The sequence below is a fragment of the Amphibalanus amphitrite genome, unplaced genomic scaffold (genome assembly GCF_019059575.1).
Source record: "Amphibalanus amphitrite isolate SeventyFive unplaced genomic scaffold, NRLGWU_Aamphi_draft 000328F_arrow, whole genome shotgun sequence".
NCBI classification, from domain to species: domain Eukaryota; kingdom Metazoa; phylum Arthropoda; class Thecostraca; order Balanomorpha; family Balanidae; genus Amphibalanus; species Amphibalanus amphitrite.
This window is the reverse complement of record NW_024881823.1, coordinates 392,566-412,612: the sequence shown is the minus strand read 5'-3', so window position 1 is coordinate 412,612 and position 20,047 is coordinate 392,566. Positions and strand designations below refer to the sequence as shown.

At 48.0% G+C, this 20,047-nt stretch overlaps 1 protein-coding gene across 1 annotated transcript in view; it reads left to right on the top strand.

Moving 5' to 3' along the window:
• Positions 1–5,444, top strand: part of LOC122388616 (protein amalgam-like) — a 29,594-nt gene extending 24,150 nt beyond the window's left edge. The window contains exons 9-11 of the mRNA XM_043379817.1: positions 1,857–2,079; positions 3,422–3,529; positions 4,290–5,444. Of these exons, the coding sequence (XP_043235752.1) occupies positions 1,857–2,079; positions 3,422–3,529; positions 4,290–4,312 (354 nt within the window). The 3' untranslated portion in view covers positions 4,313–5,444. The remainder of the gene's footprint in view (positions 1–1,856; positions 2,080–3,421; positions 3,530–4,289) is intronic.
• Positions 5,445–20,047: the final 14,603 nt, after the last annotated feature.

Below are 20,047 nucleotides of genomic sequence, written 5' to 3'. Positions count from 1 at the left end.
ATCTGACCTCCGCTGTTGGACGTCGGCCGCCGCCTCCGGCCGGGTCCGGGGTCACCGGTGCAGCGCCGATAGCGGCGCCAAATCTCCGGTCAGGGGTCCGGCCGGCACCGGCGGCCGCTTCCAGGAATGGATACGACCGTAATGGTATGATTAGGTCTAACTTTAGAAGGGTGGCACCGCTATCCAGTGGTTGTGAGTGTAATACGATGTCCTGTCCGGCACAATGCGCAGAAGGAGGTCGATTTGCTAAAACGATGCAAAACAAATTATGGAAATGTTTGGGCATAGACCTCTGTACACCAGAGGTCACCAGAGGTCTATGGTTTGGGATATTATTCGCCTAACATGGCTGTGAAATGTTCAGTGCATGCTTATTCTAAAATTGGATGTATAAATCCTCCTGAACACGTTTTACCTACGTCAGCATGTATTTCTTTATAGTGCAAATGATTTCTCACTAAGCACTCAAATACTGCGAGAGCGTTAAGCATTATTGATAATGGCATGTAAATGGAAACGGACTTGAAGTTTGCATAGTGACGCCTACATTTAAGTTTCAAAGAGGTGCTAAATGTGTTTAATATTTATGCTGGATTTTTCATCAGCAACATCAAAGAGTAATGTGGTGGGGCGGATGCTGTACCGATTCAAATAGCTATGTCAAACACAGGATGCTGATCTTTGATTGCAAGGCACACGTTTTAATCAAGTCCAAATAATTGTGCATGGTAATCACTCACAAGTCACACAAGTGACTGCTAAGCTTCGATGATGGGAGTGGTATGTCATTATAGAGGTTCACCGAATTATGAACTTGCCCAGTTCATCGGTATTCAATCACTTGAGAGCTAAACGTAATGTGTAAAAGAATATGGCCAGCTGAAGCCAACTGAAAAACAGGAGGCTTACAAGCGGACGCACCTTTTGCCTTCATCTGTTCCTCAGTTTCGATGTTTCATTCGGTGGGACATGTGATGATAACTGATGCATTGTCGCTTTTCCTTACTTTCCACGTCAGTAACTCTCCAAGTGACTAATATTTCACCGGATGTCCACAAAGCAACATAGGAAATACTAAACCATTAGCGTGATTCACAAGCGAGTGCCGCCTGCCGGGTGGCTTACTTATAAACCTACCGCTAGATGTCTCTGACGGTCAGCGCCTGGACAGATACTGTACCGCAAGGCATCGACACCGGAGCGCGCGGCTTTGGCGAAGGATGAAGCAGAAAGTTGTGCTGTGTCTCTCGTAGTACACATTTCTGTGAATTGTTTAGCAAACTGACGCATTTGCCACTTGTGTATTTTTCATGTGCCTAAAGCACACACTTGAGCTCGGCCAATTAAGAAAAGAATGCACACAAGCTGAACTCGGCAACCGATCTGACCATCACGAATCACCTCATTGTCATCGCTATCGCCTCATTCAGGGAATGGAATCCTCGCGACATTTACGCGAATGGAAGTGGATTCTGACGACTAGCCACCTTTGTACTGGCAATTTACTGCACTTTTGACCGACTGTAGAGTGTAGAGTGTACTGAACAATCCTAACGATTGCATTGTTCTATCGCGGGCTTTGCTGTTATTTTACTATTTCACGCCAGCTGCACTTCCAAATGTATCGCACGTTGGAGCCTGCAGTGTTTTTGATTTATTGATGTCTTACGTATTCGTGGAGCATAAACAAGACCTCATAGCTCATATACTGTGATATAATTTACCAAGCTATACCAGGAATTAATAACAAGATGACACTGGTTAATTACCGTTGGTTGTTCCTTCATGTATCAATTAGCTCGTTAGGCCAGCTGTTTGTGCTGTTACCGTTGACACTGAGGACCGCTCGTTTACAGAGGATGAACTCATCTACCGAGAATCGGTCAGCCAGCTGGCGCGAGGTGCTCGTGCCGCCGACCGGCAGTGAGGTGGTCGGAGACACTCTGTACAGACAGCAGATCCCACTCACCAAACTGCGACCGGCCACCACCTACGAGCTGCACGTGCAGGCGCGCAACCGGCACGGCTGGAGCGCCGTCTCCGACCTGTTTCACTTCTCCACTCTCGCCAGGGGAGAGGGTGAGAGAGCCATTGCTTGATGGTAATGCCAGAGAGGGATGGTTTTGATGATGTATGGCTAGTGCTTTTGTTTTGTAATATATTTTTTCCCGATAAATTATTACTTGATATTATTTTGGTGCTCCAGGTCTGATATTAAGTCATTTGGTAGGTGCCCCAAACGTCCAGACGTTCTTCTTTATCATTACGACATTAAACATTTATTTCATGTCTGCCCTGCCATTTCTAGCTGCACCTGCACAGCAATCAGCCCTAAGTTTCAACGGTCATGCATACCTGTGATGTATTACCAACCAGTAACCCACAATAACCTGTTATACATTACGGGGACCACCATTTATAAACCCATTTCAGCGGCATATTGCGGACCAGAAGCACGTCTAATATTACCCTGCATCGCACTCATCGTTCCGCGCTCAGCGCGGGCCTCCCTCCCTCTCTCTGCCGTTCCGCTCCGTTCGGCGGCTCTCTCTGCTCTGTGGTTCGCCCGCCGCCCCACCCTACCGGCCGGTCTGCGGCCTCTCCGTGACGAATAGCCGCCGTCCTAACCGGCTCAAACGGCCGCCGCCGCGTGCCGACCGCTCGTAGTGAGTGGGCCGTGTCGATACGGCCGCCCGTATAATCCCCGGGCGGCGGCTAATTGTAACGGGCGACTGTCGACGGCGCCGTCCGGCCCGATCGGAGCCGAGCGACGCGCCGACACGCCCGGGCACTAAGGTGACCGCCACACGCCACCACCACCGCCGCGTCGCCGAGCCGCCGAGCCGCCGAGCCGCCGAGCCGCCGAGCCGCCGATCGTCGCAATTCGGCGGCTCCTAGGTGGCAAAGTTTAGCGGCGCACGCCGGTGACCCGGCTCCAGCGGCTCGCGGCCGATCGTTCTGATTGCAGCCGGCCCGATATTATTGGCTCGCCGGCAGCAGATAAATCTCCGCGGCGCCGGCGGCGCCGTCTGATCTCCGTGGGTGTCGGACACGCCATCAGGTGTCGGCAGCTGCGCCGATGCACCTCTCCCTCCCCTTCCCTGCCGTCCCCGCCCAGCCGGCGGGGTTCGGGCGGGACTCAGCTGCCCGGGCCGGCGCTCAATGCGTCAACTTTCCTCCGAGCTCCGGGCGCCGGACGCTAAGTGGACCTGTCGCTGATGACGTGGTTTAGTAGCGCGCTGCAGCGCCGCCGAGCTGGGGCAGCTTCGCAGGCCAGAAGGGACGGTGATGGGCGATACTCAGATGCAACACCAAGGGAAAAGTGTTTATATACGTGACATGTTAATAAACAAAATAAAAACAGAACATAAGACAGACACTGCTTATTGCCGGACACTTATATTTTGTGCTTTGTCGACAGCGTTGGAGTCTCGAAGCTTTGGTAGCTCGTCCCCGCGGAGGCGACTGCACCCGGTATTGCAACTTCTGTACGTCATCACCTTTCTTCTTGTCCCAGCCTTGATTGCAGGTATGACAGACGAGGAATAGCAATTGTTTCATGCATTATGCAAAACCATATGCAGCGCACAGTACTCTGAGGTTTAGTTTGAATAAAAGTAATGAAATGGTTACTTACAAAATGTGATTTGATTAAAATGATTTAAGCTATTTTTAGCTGAACGTGCACTTCACAAGGATTTGAAGAAATATAATGAAAGAAAATACAGAGAGAGCAAGGGTGGCAGAGGAGAGGGAGAGAGAGGGAGAGAGAGGGGGGAGAAAGGAGAGAGGAGAATGAGAGGAGTGTGTGGACCCCGATCACGGTCTCCCGCCCCACCCCCGTCCATCCGGCCATGAGTGGCCGCACAGTGGTGTCGCGGGCGGACGCCGAGGCTGATGGCGGTGCCTGTTCCCCGCTGATGAGCTCATTACAATTTGAGCCGGACAGAAGCCGGCGTGAGGAGCGGGACAAATTAATTAGAGCCGGGCGCGGCGTGGGCGACGTATACCGGCGCGGCCGGCCGGCCGTCCATTTACGGCCGCCGTAATTATATTATAAAACTTGGAAACTGTGACGTGATCGTTATGAGGTTTCGGCCCGTCGGCTGTTAGTTGTGCGACGTCACCTTGATGTGGTCTCCTGACCCATGACAGAAAGGAAGGAAATTCAAATGTCTTATTTGAAGAGGCTTAAGAGTTTCGATCTAGGTAGCGTTGATAATCATCTACCGCATAAAATTAACTGAAGGTCTTACGAAAAGGAAACTTCAAAAGCACTCTATTTTCAGGTTCTGAAGGAAACGGTGCGTGAGAGTGAGTGGTTCATCAAACGTGTAAGAAGCCGCCTCAGCTCACCTTCAGACAGCTCCTGTCTGATCAGGCCCCGCTTCTGAGAGAGGAGCAACAAACAGCTGTGATCACTCCGACGCGCGCTGCACTCTGGCGGACGAGAATCCTGCGTCGCCGAGCGACGATGTGACTCCATGAGGCCGTTGGTCAAGTTAGAGGTGCTATTCTTGTACTGTAGTTGGTTCTGTATACTGGTTGGAGAGATTGAGATAGACAGACAAATAGGCAGCCAGAGCGACTCAGTCAGATAGCTAAGTAGACAGACAGGCACGCCTACAGACAGAATAAAGATACCGACAGACGTATGCAAACAGACGACATAGACAGACAGACATCAGACACACAGACGGGCAAACAGAGAGGTAGACACAGAAGGCAGACAGACAGACAGACACGCTCGTCTGTGTGTCGTTTCCAGCTGTGATCTGGTAGCCTGTTCTGTCAAGATTCACCTAATGCTCGGACTGACAGACATTGGTCGCCATAACCTGCCGTAGTGTATGTGGGCCACTGATTATTCGTAAGCTCCAGCGAGCGATTCGGAGTTCAGCACAGTTGTGCATCGAAACGAACGATAAAGGCACCAACCAGGTCGGAGGTACATAGATGAACGATTGGATCTTTGCGCTGCTGAATGTTTTCTCCGAATGTTTTGAAAGGGTGAAATGGTAGATAGATGTTCAAAGCATGCTTGATCGTGATCAATGTGACTGATTCAATGCCTTGTAACCATCCATAGCTAAGAGAATGTAAGAGGCAATCTTCGTTTGTCCAGCACATTAGCCCTAATGAAGCCATAATGCTAGTAAATGTATTACAAGCCATTGACGATTCGTTTAATTGAATGCAGACTGGACTCAGCTTAGATTCTCTTGACCGAAGTGTGTGTACGAATCCATATGTAAGTACTTCACATGCGATGGGTGGAAATGTAAGTGCTCTGCGCGCTAATTTTGCTACATGACGTCCATCAGTTATCGCTATAAGATATCTCTTGGCTACTACACGAATGATTGTCTTTGGAGCATCCTGGCGTTATATTATGGTTTTCATTGTGTAAAACATTGCTAATAAACGGTGAGGCTACTGCCTTTATTGGAATGTAGACAAGGAACAATAACCCGTGTAGCAATAATCCAAAGCGCAATCATATCCGTATCCAACCAGCAAAGATATTGTGGAACTTTGGCACCATTTCCACTTCCAACCTCTAGTGCGTGGCGCATATTTTGCAGAAACCAAGGCAATTCGCACACGGAATTCCATTTTCGGGCTCCATAAAGCAGCCAGTCTGGCGGTGAGCACCGGGCGAGCGCGGGCCGGCGGCCGACGGGCCGGCCCGGCCGTGACTGGCGGTCGTCCCTCCGGAGCGGCGCCGGCAAGTGTGTTTTTAACGACCCTAAATTAACTGGCATTACAAAGGGGCGCCGTTAATCCGCGGTGGAACTGTGGAGGAATTCGTCAGCCGGTATACTGTGGACGGCACCTGCAGTGACGCCCCGGCGCTGAAACGGCTGCCGTAAATCATAGCCGCTCTCCGGGCGAGTCATTAGGCATGATTTGGACCGACCGGTAGCGGCGGCAATATGCTAAAATTAAAACAAAAATCTTTAATATGACCTCCATTCAGTCCCATCAAAAATACATACAGCGAAGCTGTGTTTATTTCCTTTGTTTAACGACTTGTTTTGCACATCATCTCGGATTGTAATGATGCTGAAAATGCGAGCCAGAGAGCGTAACATTGCTATTCGTTCCTCGTCATCGCATCTCGCCGTCGGCGGCGACGGTGGCCGCTCGAGTCGCTCGCCGTCTCGTCGGTGTGGAAGTGGGCAATACTGGTCGTCATCGCCGACCGTCGGCCGACCGCTGCGGTCGGACCGGTCGTCGGTCGGTGGTCGGCGTGTCGTTCGCACCCAAGGCGGTCGGCTGATGACGGCCGTCGGAGCAGGCGGCGGCGGCGGCTCGGACCGGCTGTGATTTTGAGGCGGGGCGGTGGGGGGGGGGATGGAAGGTGCCGTGGTCAGCGCCGCACTGATACGAGGGGACGTGCCGAGAGTTGGTGAGCGACCAGCTGGTGTCGCAGTGACCGGGTCAATGCTAGGAGATTGCGGGTGCGCGTGAAAGGAAGGCACGGTTCTGGTGGGTTGGTGGTGATACGTGTCAGAAGAAATATTCGCACCTCTTTTTTTATCAGCCGCGCTGCTAGTCAACTGAACAGGAGTTCTTATTTTCGCTTATGTAGGTAGTTTAAAATAGTTAGCCTTCCAACCAACTTGACTTCAGGGTGCCGTTTCGCACTCAGTATGGACAAGTTGCAAAATGCACATCTTTTAGCACACGTCCAACCATTTTTGATGAGCAATCGGCCATCGTCCTCACCCTAAAGTTAGAACCCAGCAGCGTCATAGCTCCTTATATTCCGACTAGCGCAATGGAATTGGATTTACCTCTTTCTACCCTTTCTACTTGTGTGTATGACATTGCGTTCCTGTAAATAATTTGGCACGTGTGTTTTGCTGCCATCGGCTGCATTCAAGGTGACACGCCAGATTACAGGCGACGGGCTGTTTCAGCAAAACGTTGCTCCCTCCTCTAAACATACTGTTCCCGTCTGGTTTTAACTTGATGGCTTTCGACAGAATTTGATCAGTCTAGCTTTGTAGCTGAGATTTTTTATTGTGGGGCTATTCGTAGGCTGATGCATAGGTAAGGCTTTGATCGAGCATGTTTGGAAAAGCGTCATTTTTTTTTTTACTCAGCACGCCTTCGTCGTTAATGTTTTACAAAGAAGTTCATCGAGTTGAAGGAAATTTATGCCCGTTTGACCAAATTTTAATATTCTTGCAACACCTCAAAACAATATTACATGAATCACTTCAATATTGTCTGTCGACGGTTGCATTAATGCTCCTTCACAAAGCCTTTTGTCATGCCCACCATAATAATGGAAATCAGACGGAATAGTAAGTTCCGACTTTCTTCAGCGGAATGTCATTCCGCTGAAGAAGGTCCAGCACCGAAAATATATTTTGGATTTGTTTTTAGCTTACTTTAGTAATGAACAAAAGCTTACTATTCCATCTGATTTCCATTTTAATCATAATCATGCTCAAAAAACGTTTCACATCATTCAATCACCATAATAATTTGAATCATTTCCACGCTTTAATTATTCCCTACACATGCACGGCATTGCGCTGCAATCTGATGCCTGGCTGTGTCCTCATCACACTACGCACTAAACACACGTCAATATCCCGCTCACCCCGTCTCCTGCAGCGCAGTGGGAGGAGAGGAGGGAGAGGGGAGGGATTCTCTCGGTCCGCTCCGGCGCATAAACCAGCAGCTCGACCGTCGACAAGGAAGGCCACTCGCGCTGCGTCCGGGCGACGCGTCAAAGGGGATGGGGAGCGGAGGGAAGGGCTCGCTCGAGCGGAGACGAGCGTGTTCCGAGAGCGGTGGATCTCGTCGGCAGGTGTCGAATCTTCCTTGGAAATAAACGGTGGCAGAGCGTGAGACGTTCCTGGTTGCATAGAGCGTATGAAGGGAAGAGGTCGGGGGTGCTGGAGGCTGTGTGGCTACACGCTCATCTCTTGTGGCAGTTGTCCGATAATAACACTGTGTTATGACACAACACATTGAGGCGGCAGCGGTGAAGCGTTTTTAATCCCCATCCGATGATTTCAGTCACAGAATATTAGCCGTTTTCACGACGGGCTATCCGGCGAATGCACCTGATTTGACCAAATCTGCACCTAATTTCTTTACAGCAAATATCTTCATTTGTGAATTTATTTCAGTGTTTTAATCGATGATGCTCTCTGATAATATGACAAAGCAAGCGTATAAGCAATTAGTGCAACTCTAGCTGATAGCTGCTAAGAGACACACTGAACCTGATTTGACCAAATCTGCACCTAATCTGTACCAGATGTGCACCAAATGTGTACCAGATGGCCGTCGTGAAAACGGCTATTCAGTGTTGTCGATTTGTCCTAAGGTCAAGTGGCGTGCAGATTGAAAAGCGTCATAATGAATGCGCAGTGCACATTTTTGCCGAACTTTTATTCGGTACGAAAACTCGTCATTTATATTACTTGTGTGAAATGTACTCATGTTTTCAGACGTGCCGAATGTTCCACATTTTTTTTTCTGAAATATCAACTCAAAAGTTTGACCTCAGGCGGAGGTCGTTTACTGATCGGAGGCCATTTTTAGTTGATCGTTTTGTACCACTGCGCGCATCAAGTTTTATGGCTGCGACATTCATTCCCACTATCCGCAACACGCTGGTGACAATCTTACTAGGAACACTTACTAAATGATTTCCTTAGGGACCTTAGGCAATGGAAGAATAATCTCGGACGATGAACAAGTAGAAAGACTGACAAACAGTTTTGAAATCAACATACATATGCATTGCTTTCTAGTACCGTGATCACGCGTGGCTCCACGCCGCACAAACTCAGCTCTGCCGTCTCCACCGCGAAGCACTTCGTCACTGGATGAATGCATCAGCGTGGCAGCCTGCAGGCGCCGACATCTGCATAATATATGCTGTCGCCGGAGACGGTCCCGGCGCCGGGCCGTCGGCAGCCGTGCGAACGGAGCCGTTTGGTCTGTTTGCCGAGAGACGCAGAGCCTCTCATCCCCCCGCCACAGCCGCCGCTGTCAGCAGGTCACACGCGCTAATAAGAGATGCTGAAATTCTATCCGACTATCCGGACTGGGTCGTATGTTTGTGTGTTGACGTGTATGGATCTGTCTGTGTGCCTGTGCGTCTGTGTCTGATTGTCTGTCTGTCTGTCTGTCTGTCTGCTTACGTTGTGGTCTGTCTGTGCGCCTATTTTCTACCTGTTTGTTTTCTTTTCTGTCTTTTGGTTGGTTCATTTGTTGGTTGATCTGTTTGTCTGTCTGTTTGTTTGTTTGTTTGTTTGTTTGTTTGTTTGTTTGTTTGTTTGTTTGTCTGCCTGTCTGTCAATTTATCCACCCGTCTCTCTTTTCCATTCTCTCTCAATCTCTCTCTCTCTCTCTCTCTCTCTCTCTCTCTCTCTCTCTCTCTCTCTCTCTCTCTCTCTCTCTCTCTCTCTCTCTCTCTCTCTCTCTCTCTCTCTCTCTCTCTCTCTCGCTTCCCTCTTCCATACTCCATCCATCTCTTTCTACCTCTCCTCCCATCTCCACCCTGCCTCTCTTTCCATCGCTCTCGCTGTCCGGTCTGTGTGAACATTGAAAACTCAACACCTTGCTGACGCTGCACCCTGTCAAGTTGAGCTAGGCGCATGAGCTAAGCTCTCGCCCGGAAATGGAAGAGGAGAATCGGAGACGGCAGACGGACTTTGTGAAATGTGGTTGAGCAGACGTGACCCAGAGACAGAAAATCAACGTGAGATTGAGAAGTGAGCCGACTGAGAGAGGACGATCTGTCAGGCGATCTGCAAGATTCGGGAGGTTTAATGCTGATGTGAGTGGGGTAGGACAGAGTTGGAAGTCGGCAGCAGGACATGAACTGGGGTGTGGATGAAGTTGGGCGATTTTTAAATACAGTCTGCGTAGAAAGTGAAACCTGGATGTTAGACTGAGTCTAAGGGTTCACCGATTCTATGAGATTATTTAGCAAGTTTGAAATCATATCTTACTCGTAGATCCAGACTGAAGACGGGAATCTGCTTTGCTAGTCTGAGACTGACGAACCAATTTAAGCACCAGCTGGTGCCGTCCAATTCATCATGCTGTATTCTTTCACGCAACGTTTATTCGTTTCCCGTTTTAAAAGACGTAAATCTACACAATTTCTCATATCTCTTCCGTCACGAATAGTCCGTAGACCTAAAATGTGTTACCATGTTACCACATGCCGAGATATCCCTTTAACATTAGCACGTGCATTTGGGAAATGGTTTCGGCCCGCCTCGGCTAATGTTGAAGGTATTTGGGAAACGATTCGGCCCTAGGGCTTTTTGATTTTCCCAGACAAAGTTTTACTGAATATTCTGAGCGGAAGAACCAAATCCAAAGAAGATATTTACGGATTGTGTGTTCACTAACAGCAACAGCAGAAGTGAGCAAAATTAAGTGACGGCGTTTTCACTTACTTTTGCTGTCAACGTAATTCAACTAAACAAGGGTAGGTATCGTTCCAATGCCAATGTATTTATTGCTGCAGAACATGGTCAGAGTACAGTAGGTCTACTAAAAAAGTCCCCCGCTCCAGAGGCGGCCGGCCGGCCGAACCCCCGGATTCCAGCCCCGACTCTATTGCGCAGGCCGCGGCAGTGACACGGGTCAGGTCGCGGCGCCCGGCGAGTGGGTCAGTTGGCGGCGGCCGGCCGTGGAGTGAGGACGCCGTGTGTGGGGCGCAGAGATGCCGCAGTGCAGAGGAGGGGAAGATAGTGACTCTGCACGATGCCGGAAACGATGCCGGACGCGATGCCTTTGTGATCTAAATTAAACACCTGCACTGCAGTGCATATCCTCCCTTGCCCCATTCCTATTATATCATAATCCTTCAATAATCCGTAATGACCATTCAACGCAAGCAAGCAAACAAAACAACCCGTTTAGTGGCGACATCATCTCGGATAAAAAAAAAGCGACAGTGATGATTAGAATTGACTTTGCGCGAGGGCAAATCGAGGGGTATATATGTATCATTGTATCATATGCCGAGTATTTTATTCCCATCTAGCACATTAAGATTGGGGATCTTGTCCAACAAGTCAGCGGCCGTTCTAGACACAGATAAATGCTTTGTTTTCGGTCGCATCATTATCTGCAATAATTCGAAGCGAGGTTTAACCCTCGCCGGCCGAGAAGAAGGGATGGATGCCGCCACCATGTATTTTTTTTTGCGGTAGCTCAAAGCACACTGATGATAGAAGGCTGACATTTCATATGCCTTACATTTGATTCAAGCCGGATCATTTGAAATCAACCACGTTTTCATGTCAGGTCACTTAACTATGACGTCTTAAGTAAACCTCTGCAGACTGCACGGTTGTCGGTTATAAAATGATGCAAATCCGTAATGCATTTAGTGTCATATAAGCATAATGGGAAAATATGGAAACTGTTAATTTGGCGTCGGAAATGAGCTAAAACTATACCTCACGCACATGAAATCGTGACTTCATGCATTCTTGGCAAGGTTTAATGCTTCACTTTTGCATTGTTCACCTTGCGTGACGGAGTGCTCGTCAATAGGAGTGCTCGTCAATAACTCCCGATCAAAATGAGCTAGCCAGTCGGGACAGCCATCAATGGACTCTGCAAGACTGGTCGAATCAAATGTTATGCAGCATGTCCTCCTTTCAACAGCTTCGTGACCTGTGCTGCCCTAACATGACATTGACCTAAACATCCTAAATTGCTTCACCTAAGCAAAAAAGCATATAAATCCACGCGTCTGAGAACAGAAAACACGATTGTATCGAAATGACGATAATGCGACCTTTTTTGCGAAGTTATTCACCAAAAACCGATCCAATGCCTTGGGGCCCTTGACCTGCCCAAGAGGTCACTGATATTTTAAAATGGGGTGACAGTCGCTGCGTCACGTAACGACGCAAGCGCTCGTTTTTTCCGCGAGGCTCTAGCAATTAGCTCAATTATAGGAGCTAAACATGGGGTTGGGGAATCGCTCCCTTCTCACTCACTATTTGGCCGGGATAGTGTTTGCAATTATTGTTAAAATCTAACATTTTAAGATTTCAAATTATCCATTTTTCCCGCCCAAGTCTTTCAATTCAAGGTCATAACACCAGGTCACGTCAAGTGACCTTACCTCAAGGAAAGTTCCTGTGCTCATCATATCTAAATACATCGACTAACCGATCGCTTTAGAACCTTCAGCGATTTCAATGGGCAACAGTATATGTATTTGAAACGTTTACTTTGCAAGTTTGACATTACTGACAGAAAGGTCGGGTCAATTTTGAGATCGCTAAAGTCAATGGGAGAAAGTTGAACTGCGCTTTTTTTTTGACGGAACGCATAATAAACACTCTGAAAACATGTGGTGCCTGATGAGATGCAATACTGAATGAGAAAATTGTTTGTTTTGTTGGGAGCCATCTTTTTCGGTCTGAGAAGGCCCTTGCAGAGCTATGACATAACTATGCTCTGGCGTAGTAATTTGGTTGTGCGAGCCAGCGAGAGTGATCTGCGGACTTCGGAAGCGTGACTGTTCCCGTGGGACGATTGCCCTGTCGGGCGGTCCAGCCGTCTCCCCACAACGGTCACCCGAAGAGGGTTATGTGTCTTGGAATGGAACCGACATCAACTACAGGTTGGCTGGTGGGGTGACCTCCAGTCCAGAGAGGGAAGCATGAAGACTAGGGGCGATGCGGATTGGTTTTTCCTGAGGATAGCAAGGACGGAAGGAATCTAGCACCCTTGACCCTTCCTTATACTGAATGTATCTCAGGCTTAAACCCGCGCCCCGTAGGGCTACCGGCGGACCCTTATACCACCCGTAGGGGGGGAGGGCCGTTTCGGCCCCCCTAAGATCTCGGAAAGTTACCGGCCGATTTTCAAAATTCAAACGGCGTTCGATAGCCCCACCCGGGAACTACCTTGTGACCAAATTTCATTGACCTAGGTCAAACCGATGACGTCACAGGTCAGGTCAAAGGTCAGATTTTCACCGTTCACAAGCATTTCAAGAAATGTGTTGTGAAATCGAGTAAATTGGTAATTTATTGAAAGGTCAGGTCACAGCGAGGTCAAATCACCGGGGGTCACAATATGAAAGTGTCGTGTGATACATGTTTTATGGTCCATTTTACATGACAAATGCGATTATGTGGGTTAGGCAGCCTTTGGGGCCAGCCTAGGTCACGTTTTGGTGAAGATCAGGTCAAGGTCAGGTCAAATTAGGTCAAATTTCGAAGTTGATATTTTTGCATAAAATGGGTATCGATTCGATGTAGCTCGTCACGTGGAGTCTAATGGTGGTCTTTGTTTTGCTCTACGAGGTCTAGAATTGCCAAAAATTGAGTTTGAAAATTTGACGGCATCATTTTTGAACAGTTTTTTCGCTATAACTTGGCCAAAAAAACGAAGTATCGATCTGAAATTTGGTATGTAGATTGAAGACGGTAGGCACTATCACATATATTCCGGTTTTTCGAAACTCAAATCTTTTTAGATTTTTTTGGCTAATATATCCAAAGAAAATGCTTTTTTGATTTTTGGAGGTCAAAACTCAAAAAGTTCGAAAATCCGAGATAGCAGTTTTGTAGCCCTGTCAATTCTACACCTTTTATGTCTGATCATTTTTCTGTATCTTCAAAGCTGTAGGCCTGACAGGTCTTCTCGCGAAGGGCTTTTTTCGGTCGAAAATGACAGAACATGACGTCATTCTGGCGTCATTTGTGGCCAGCCTATCATAGCCTCTGGAAACATTTTTAGTCGCAATGTGTAAAATCGATGCCCGGAGGGGTCCTGAAAGTTTAGTGGCGATATCTCCAGCCGTTTAGGAGATATCGACCGAAAAGGACAGGGTGGCCGTTTCGGCCCCCCCCCTACGGGGCGCGGGATCTCCTAAGCGTTTTTTTTTTCTCGACATCGTCAAGGTGCCATTAATAGAAATATGAAATCCGGGAGGATAAATTAAATATAGAAATTGTGGCCAACAGAACATTATCAGTTGCGTTCAACATACTCGTAAGCATGATCACACACCCAGCTTACACATGAGCCATGTAATAAATGTTTTTGATAGACATGCTTAAGTTATGAAATCATCTAAAGTGTTTGTAAAGTTTCACGACACCTACGGATCTAATATCCTGCTATCCATCATGACCATTTCTGGTCAGGTCATGTCTTTGAACATAGGCCAAATTCTTCAAATGACCTCCCTCGCCGGCAAAGGGAGGGAGGGTTGATGCAACTCCCCCCCTCCTCCTAAGGTTTTTCGCGAATAACTCGCGTAAAAAGCGGTCGATCGCGACGAAACTTTCAGTACCCTCGCATTGATAAATTTTACACCTACCCTGAAAATTTCATGACCCTGACCCAAATGACCTTTGACCATCTGAATCACCTGAAGGTCAGGTCAGGTCATTGACCTTTGGTGACCTCGGTTCACTTTTTCGAGTTTTACATGTTTCTACGCGCGCTAATTTTTGGAGCTGAATTCGAATTTAGCAACCATTTGAACATTTACGAAGTAGTTTTGGTGCCTTCGTAACATGTTACGAAGCTGTCAGAGGCGGATGACAGGTATTACGAATACCCGTCGTGATCCCTACCGGTTGACCTGACCTGACCTGACCCGACCTGGTCTAAATGCCTTAAGACATCATCTCTGATCAAAACTAACACGATATTCGTGATCAGCACCCCGGAAAACCCCATAGCAGCCACACTTTACGACTTTCTAACAGGTCCCCATTTTCCCGATTTTCGGGTCATTGACCTGACCTGGAAGGTCACCCGATGACCTAGGACCTCAAAATTTGGTATCATTGGTTTCCTCTTGTGACGGGCAGCACGCTCGTTTTTTCCGCGAAACTCTAGCTCAATCAGGGGCCAAGCGCGAGGGGGGAAGGGGGTCGTGCCACCCCCCCCCCCCTTGTGCCGTCGAAGGATGCAAAATAGCCTATGCCGGCGAGGGTTAAAGATCAACTTTTGATTCATTCGAAGCATTTTGATAAGAGGAACACGAGGCTGGTAAAATTAATTTCATGCAAGTTTAGCTTAAAACTTATAGTGTTTGTGGAAAAGCAATTGGTTTTCTCATAATACCGATGGTGGCAGTTGCTGTTATTTACATGCTAAGCCGTTGACCTTAATTAAATCTGACAATATTATTCAGACATAGCGGTAAACGAGCTGCTTGTTGTGTTAGGTTAGGCTCTTTCGGTCGATTTCAGAGTGGGAAGGGTGACAGGAATTAGGGGGAGACAGGGGGCCTGGGCGGGAGTCTTTGAGCCTCATGCTCCGCTGGGGCCGAGCCCATCACGTGGGTTGGATTGCCCTGACACATGGATAGCCCTGGGCGGTGTTTCACGGTCCCGCGCTGCAGCACGCTGCGCTGCGCTGCCATGCATTGTAGCGGCGGTTGATATGAATTCGGCTCCACGCTAGCGTTACGAGCTTCCGAGTCTGTTGATGTTTCCATGGAAATTGGAAACCCAATGCACCGGTGCGCACAACGCACCCAGTCCAAGCAAAATTTTACCATCGATGACCTTTGGTGACATGACCTTTTGCTCTGAACCGATCTAAAATTGGCTGCAGTATTTTTTCTTCTTTTTGCTACTTTCGACGCTACTTCGAATACCACTTAAATGCCCAAATGAGAAGAGTCAGACATTTTGTTTTTCTCACAGACAATGACTACACAAAAACAATGTAATAAGACCAGACGTTTCGACAAAAAAGTGCTTTCGTCAGTGGAAAACAAGATATAGGCTTTACATCGATAAAAATATAGATTTTTTATGCTTATTATCTTCTATATTTTTATCGATGTAAAGCCTATATCTTGTTTTCCACTGACGAAGGCACTTTGTTGTCGAAACGTCTGGTCTTATTACATTGTTTTTGTATTGTCATTGTCTGTGAGAAAAACTAACTGCCCAAAGCTGAGTTATAAGAATGATGCTCAATCCCCATTTCCCCTCCAACAGGGCGTGAAAGTCTACGCATTCCTGTGGGGCACGGGCTAACAATGACTATCTCATAATCATTGTGGCCATGAACATCTACTGCCGTTCTTTAACACCGGTTTCACTGCGCTGAGTGGTGGCCGTCTCGTTTGTTGGATTCTACAGCTGGCTGGCGGAAAGCGTTACCGGCCGCCCGTCCACCGCCCGCGGGCCGGACCGAGCAGTCCCGCTGACCCTACCTGACCTGAGCCCGGCGCGATATGGGACGGGCAGACGGGGGTTCGGCTCAGCGAAGGCAGCGCCCACTGGTGCTGGGGACTTTTTTAATAGACCTACTGTACCTACTCATTATTACAACATAATGCACGCAAAAACGAACAATTTAAATGCGCGAAGCATCTTAACGAGTCACAATGAAACATTTGGTTGTTCCAGCTGGGATCTAAGACGCGTTTGATTCAGCGTTTCACCCAATTTTCAGCTTTCCTCACGGTTTCCTCACTCCTGCTGGACTCCATATCTTTATAGTTTATTCTAACTTCTGGCGCTTCACCATCTTCATCCTCAGCTTTTCAAACCCTAAATAAGGGAAAAGTAGGGAATTTCATCTTTCATACTCAACGGCCAGCGCCGCCCAATAATGAGAAACACAAAAAAATAATCGTGTTGACTATAAATATGAACATAGTATTAAAAGAATATTAACACCATATTAAGAATATAATATATAATACCAAATGAATATAATATTAACTGTTGCGCCGGTACGGCATGTGGTAAATCTCTTCCCAACCTTGGGCTGTGAAAATGCAGTTTTATTCACCTCGGTTTTTGGCTACGGACCTCGTGCCTACCGGCACTCGGTCCTCCGCACAAAAACCTCGGTGAATAAAACGCATTTTCCCAGCCCCGGTCGGGAATATATATTACCATGTTACCATGTTACAAGAAGGTGGCCATGGACAGAAGGTGGCTCCCTCGCGTTTCTTTCAGACTCTCCGCGCTCGACAAAATCAGATCGTCAGAGAACTGTCCGACTGTCGCGGACCAGGTGAACAATCCGCCAGCCGCCGGCTCGCTGTGTGGGCATCAGCGCCAGACCATTCCGAAGATCGATGTTCGGAGGTGGCGCGGAGCTGCGATTCGGCTCGGCCGAGACTCTGCCGCGCTGGACCCGATTCGATTTATTCATTTCACAGTGCGGTGGCAGGCGACTGGTCGGTTCGGTCGGTGCCGAATCAGCTCCCGATCATTGGTCATGCGGAAGGTAGGGGAGGGTGTTCGGCAATTGGTCTGAGCTGGCAGATGGCAGAGGGTGAAGTGAGAGGCTGATAGACAGAATAAGATTTTCGGGGCTGTGGAGTGCTCTAAAACGTCATTCCGTCGCCATTCAGCTCCATTTTTTTTGTTGTCCCGATTCAGCTGATCGTTTTAAGCCACAGTTATTTCGTTGGCTGGTGACTTATAGGTATGCTAAAGAGGTTATTGCCGCGACCCTTCCTGGTATAAACTGCGTCAGGATACGTTCTTTGATCTTTGAAAAAAAAAATAGTTCGCATTTTTTGGCTACCAACAAGACCCAAGTTAATGGGCATAATGACATACTGATAATAGCGATATCCGGTCTGGCTAATAGGGAGAGTCTGTCAACGAACTCGCTGCTCCGTCCCGGGATGGTCCAGCTCCCTCCATTCTCGGGCGCGCTGACGTCCGTACTTACCGTTGACACCCTGGTGGCACCGGTCCGTATTGATTATTGCACCTCGGGCAGGCCGTCTCGGCCGGCCGCCTGGCAACTTTCTCAGCGCGCGCCAGGAGAGGTCGTCACCACCGGTCTCGTCGGAGTTTGGCCACGGTATGGACACCCACGGGCGCTGACCTCCAGCATCCTGTTGTCCCCAACAGCGGTAGATCGCTCCGATCGAAACACTGACGCGCGACGTTGACCATTCAGGAGAGAGATATTACATTAGGAGGGGCCTGATGTTATTACCGGAAATGTCTCTTTGCTGGACGATGAGGGTCACTCAAGGGGATGTCACTCTGCCGGGCAGACTGCATCGCGCGAGCATGAGAGGCAAAGCACAACTACTGCCCACTAGCAAGTTTCTCGACTTCCGGATGATACCTATTAATATTTCTTTATTTGTTTTACTTCAATGAAAATCTTCGAAACATGACTAGTGTTTCTGACCCCGTCTGCCCAGGGAATTAACAAGAAACAGTCGCGACCAAAGCCTCTACTTCGCTGAAAGGCTTTCGAAGCTGCCTGCCCTCTTAGCGTCTAAAGTGAATAGCGATGGGTCATATTGGCCGTGGTGTCAGAACTACAGATCGCCTGTAGCAGTTCCGGTCTCTCTTGCTGTATGAAATCTATTATGTTCGGCGTGTCTACAGTTACAGATATACTGAGCCAGAGCGAGAAGGCCGCCGGGACACTGGAAACTTATTCAATGAGTTTCAAAAGATATGTTCAGTTAACAGATCTTTTATATTTTTAGATGGGCTAACATTAAAAGCTGGTAGTGTGCTGCTGATTATTTTGACCTTACGATAACTATGGATCGTTATCAAGTGCACTCCAGTGAAAGAGCACTGTGAGGAAATGACTGGATGCTTGATGTGTCTTTTAGCCGATAGTTTAGCAGCACTCAAGGAATGAATTGCAATGTTGTCCCATGTAATTGGTATCAAACAATTAACAAAGTTGTTCTGATTGCTTGCACGGACCTAGCTCCAACTCGCCGTAGCGGGGAGAGCTGTTCGGGTCGGCTGATAGAGCCGGGCCTTCCGCCCTGTTAGCCGCATTCTCCGGCCCATTAGGCCGTGGGCCATCGCAGCGTTTGGACGAGAGATTGCCAATGGCCTGTATTTCATCGCGTCGGACCGACGTTGGATCGAGCGCCCGCCCTGTCACTGGTGCGCCGCTCGCTGCTGCATACAGGCCAGGTATGGATGTAATTACCTCTCGGCACGCGCAGGTCGATACCGGGGCTCCGTGGAGTGTTTGCTCTCCGGTTGGTTCGCTCCGAACGGCGGTGGGTTGAAAGCAGTTGCATCTATGCTGCTCTGTACTTTTGGAGTGTCTGGATATTGGACGATCTTCAATCTTGGCAAGCAGGTACGAAGGTTGCTCTGAGGTCTAATCTCCCCAGTTGCCCGGTAGTCGTCTACTGTTGTCAATGTGAATTGTGCAGGTTTGCAACTGCAATATGTTCTGAGAACCCGGATAATGAATAAACTGTTTGTCATGATGCAGCGAAGCGCATATTCTAGCTCGACGTGAGTAATTAGTTTCATTACTCCTTTGTATACGTGTGCGAAATATTCAAGCTGTTGCAATTTCTTCAGTTCATTTCGAGCATTATATCAAATTATTTTAAGATAAGATGACTAATTGCAAGCAAATATGCCTTGAGAATCAACAAAGCATCTCTCTCCATATCTCTCTCTTTCTCTCTCTCTCTCTCTCTCTCTCTCTCTCTCTCTCTCTCTCTCTCTCTCTCTCTCTCTCTCTCTCTCTCTCTCTCTCTCTCTCTCTCTTTCTCTCTCTCTCATTCTCTCTCTCTCTCTCAATCTCTTTCTTTTTCCCCTGTTTTATTTCTCTCTTTTTCTTTATTTCTTTTTCTTTCTTTTTTCCTGTTTCTGATAACTTTGCCCCGATCAGAATTGTCGTCAAGCCGCGAACATCTGGAAACAGTTAATAATGTTGATTGCATTTCCATTGTTTTGACAGGCATGCCGTTATTAGCTGATAATCTCCCTGATTTGTTTCCTATAGTGGCACCGCAAAACTTGCAAGCGGCGTGCATGTAACTTTTGTATTTGGCAAACAATAGCGCGGGATATTATAATGCATTTTAGATTTTCGGAAGTGCTGCGAAGACGTTGTTTGATAAAATCTACCTTTCGTAGCTGGATATAAATGCTCGTATGCGTGCAATACAGTTGCAAAAAGATGTGGAAATGCATGATGCCACTTGTAGAAGCAAAGGCTAAGCCAATTATTCCTAGCGAAGAAAATCACACCACATTAAACTTATGTAGCCTAGCCAATCACATTTTAGGCATAGCATTTG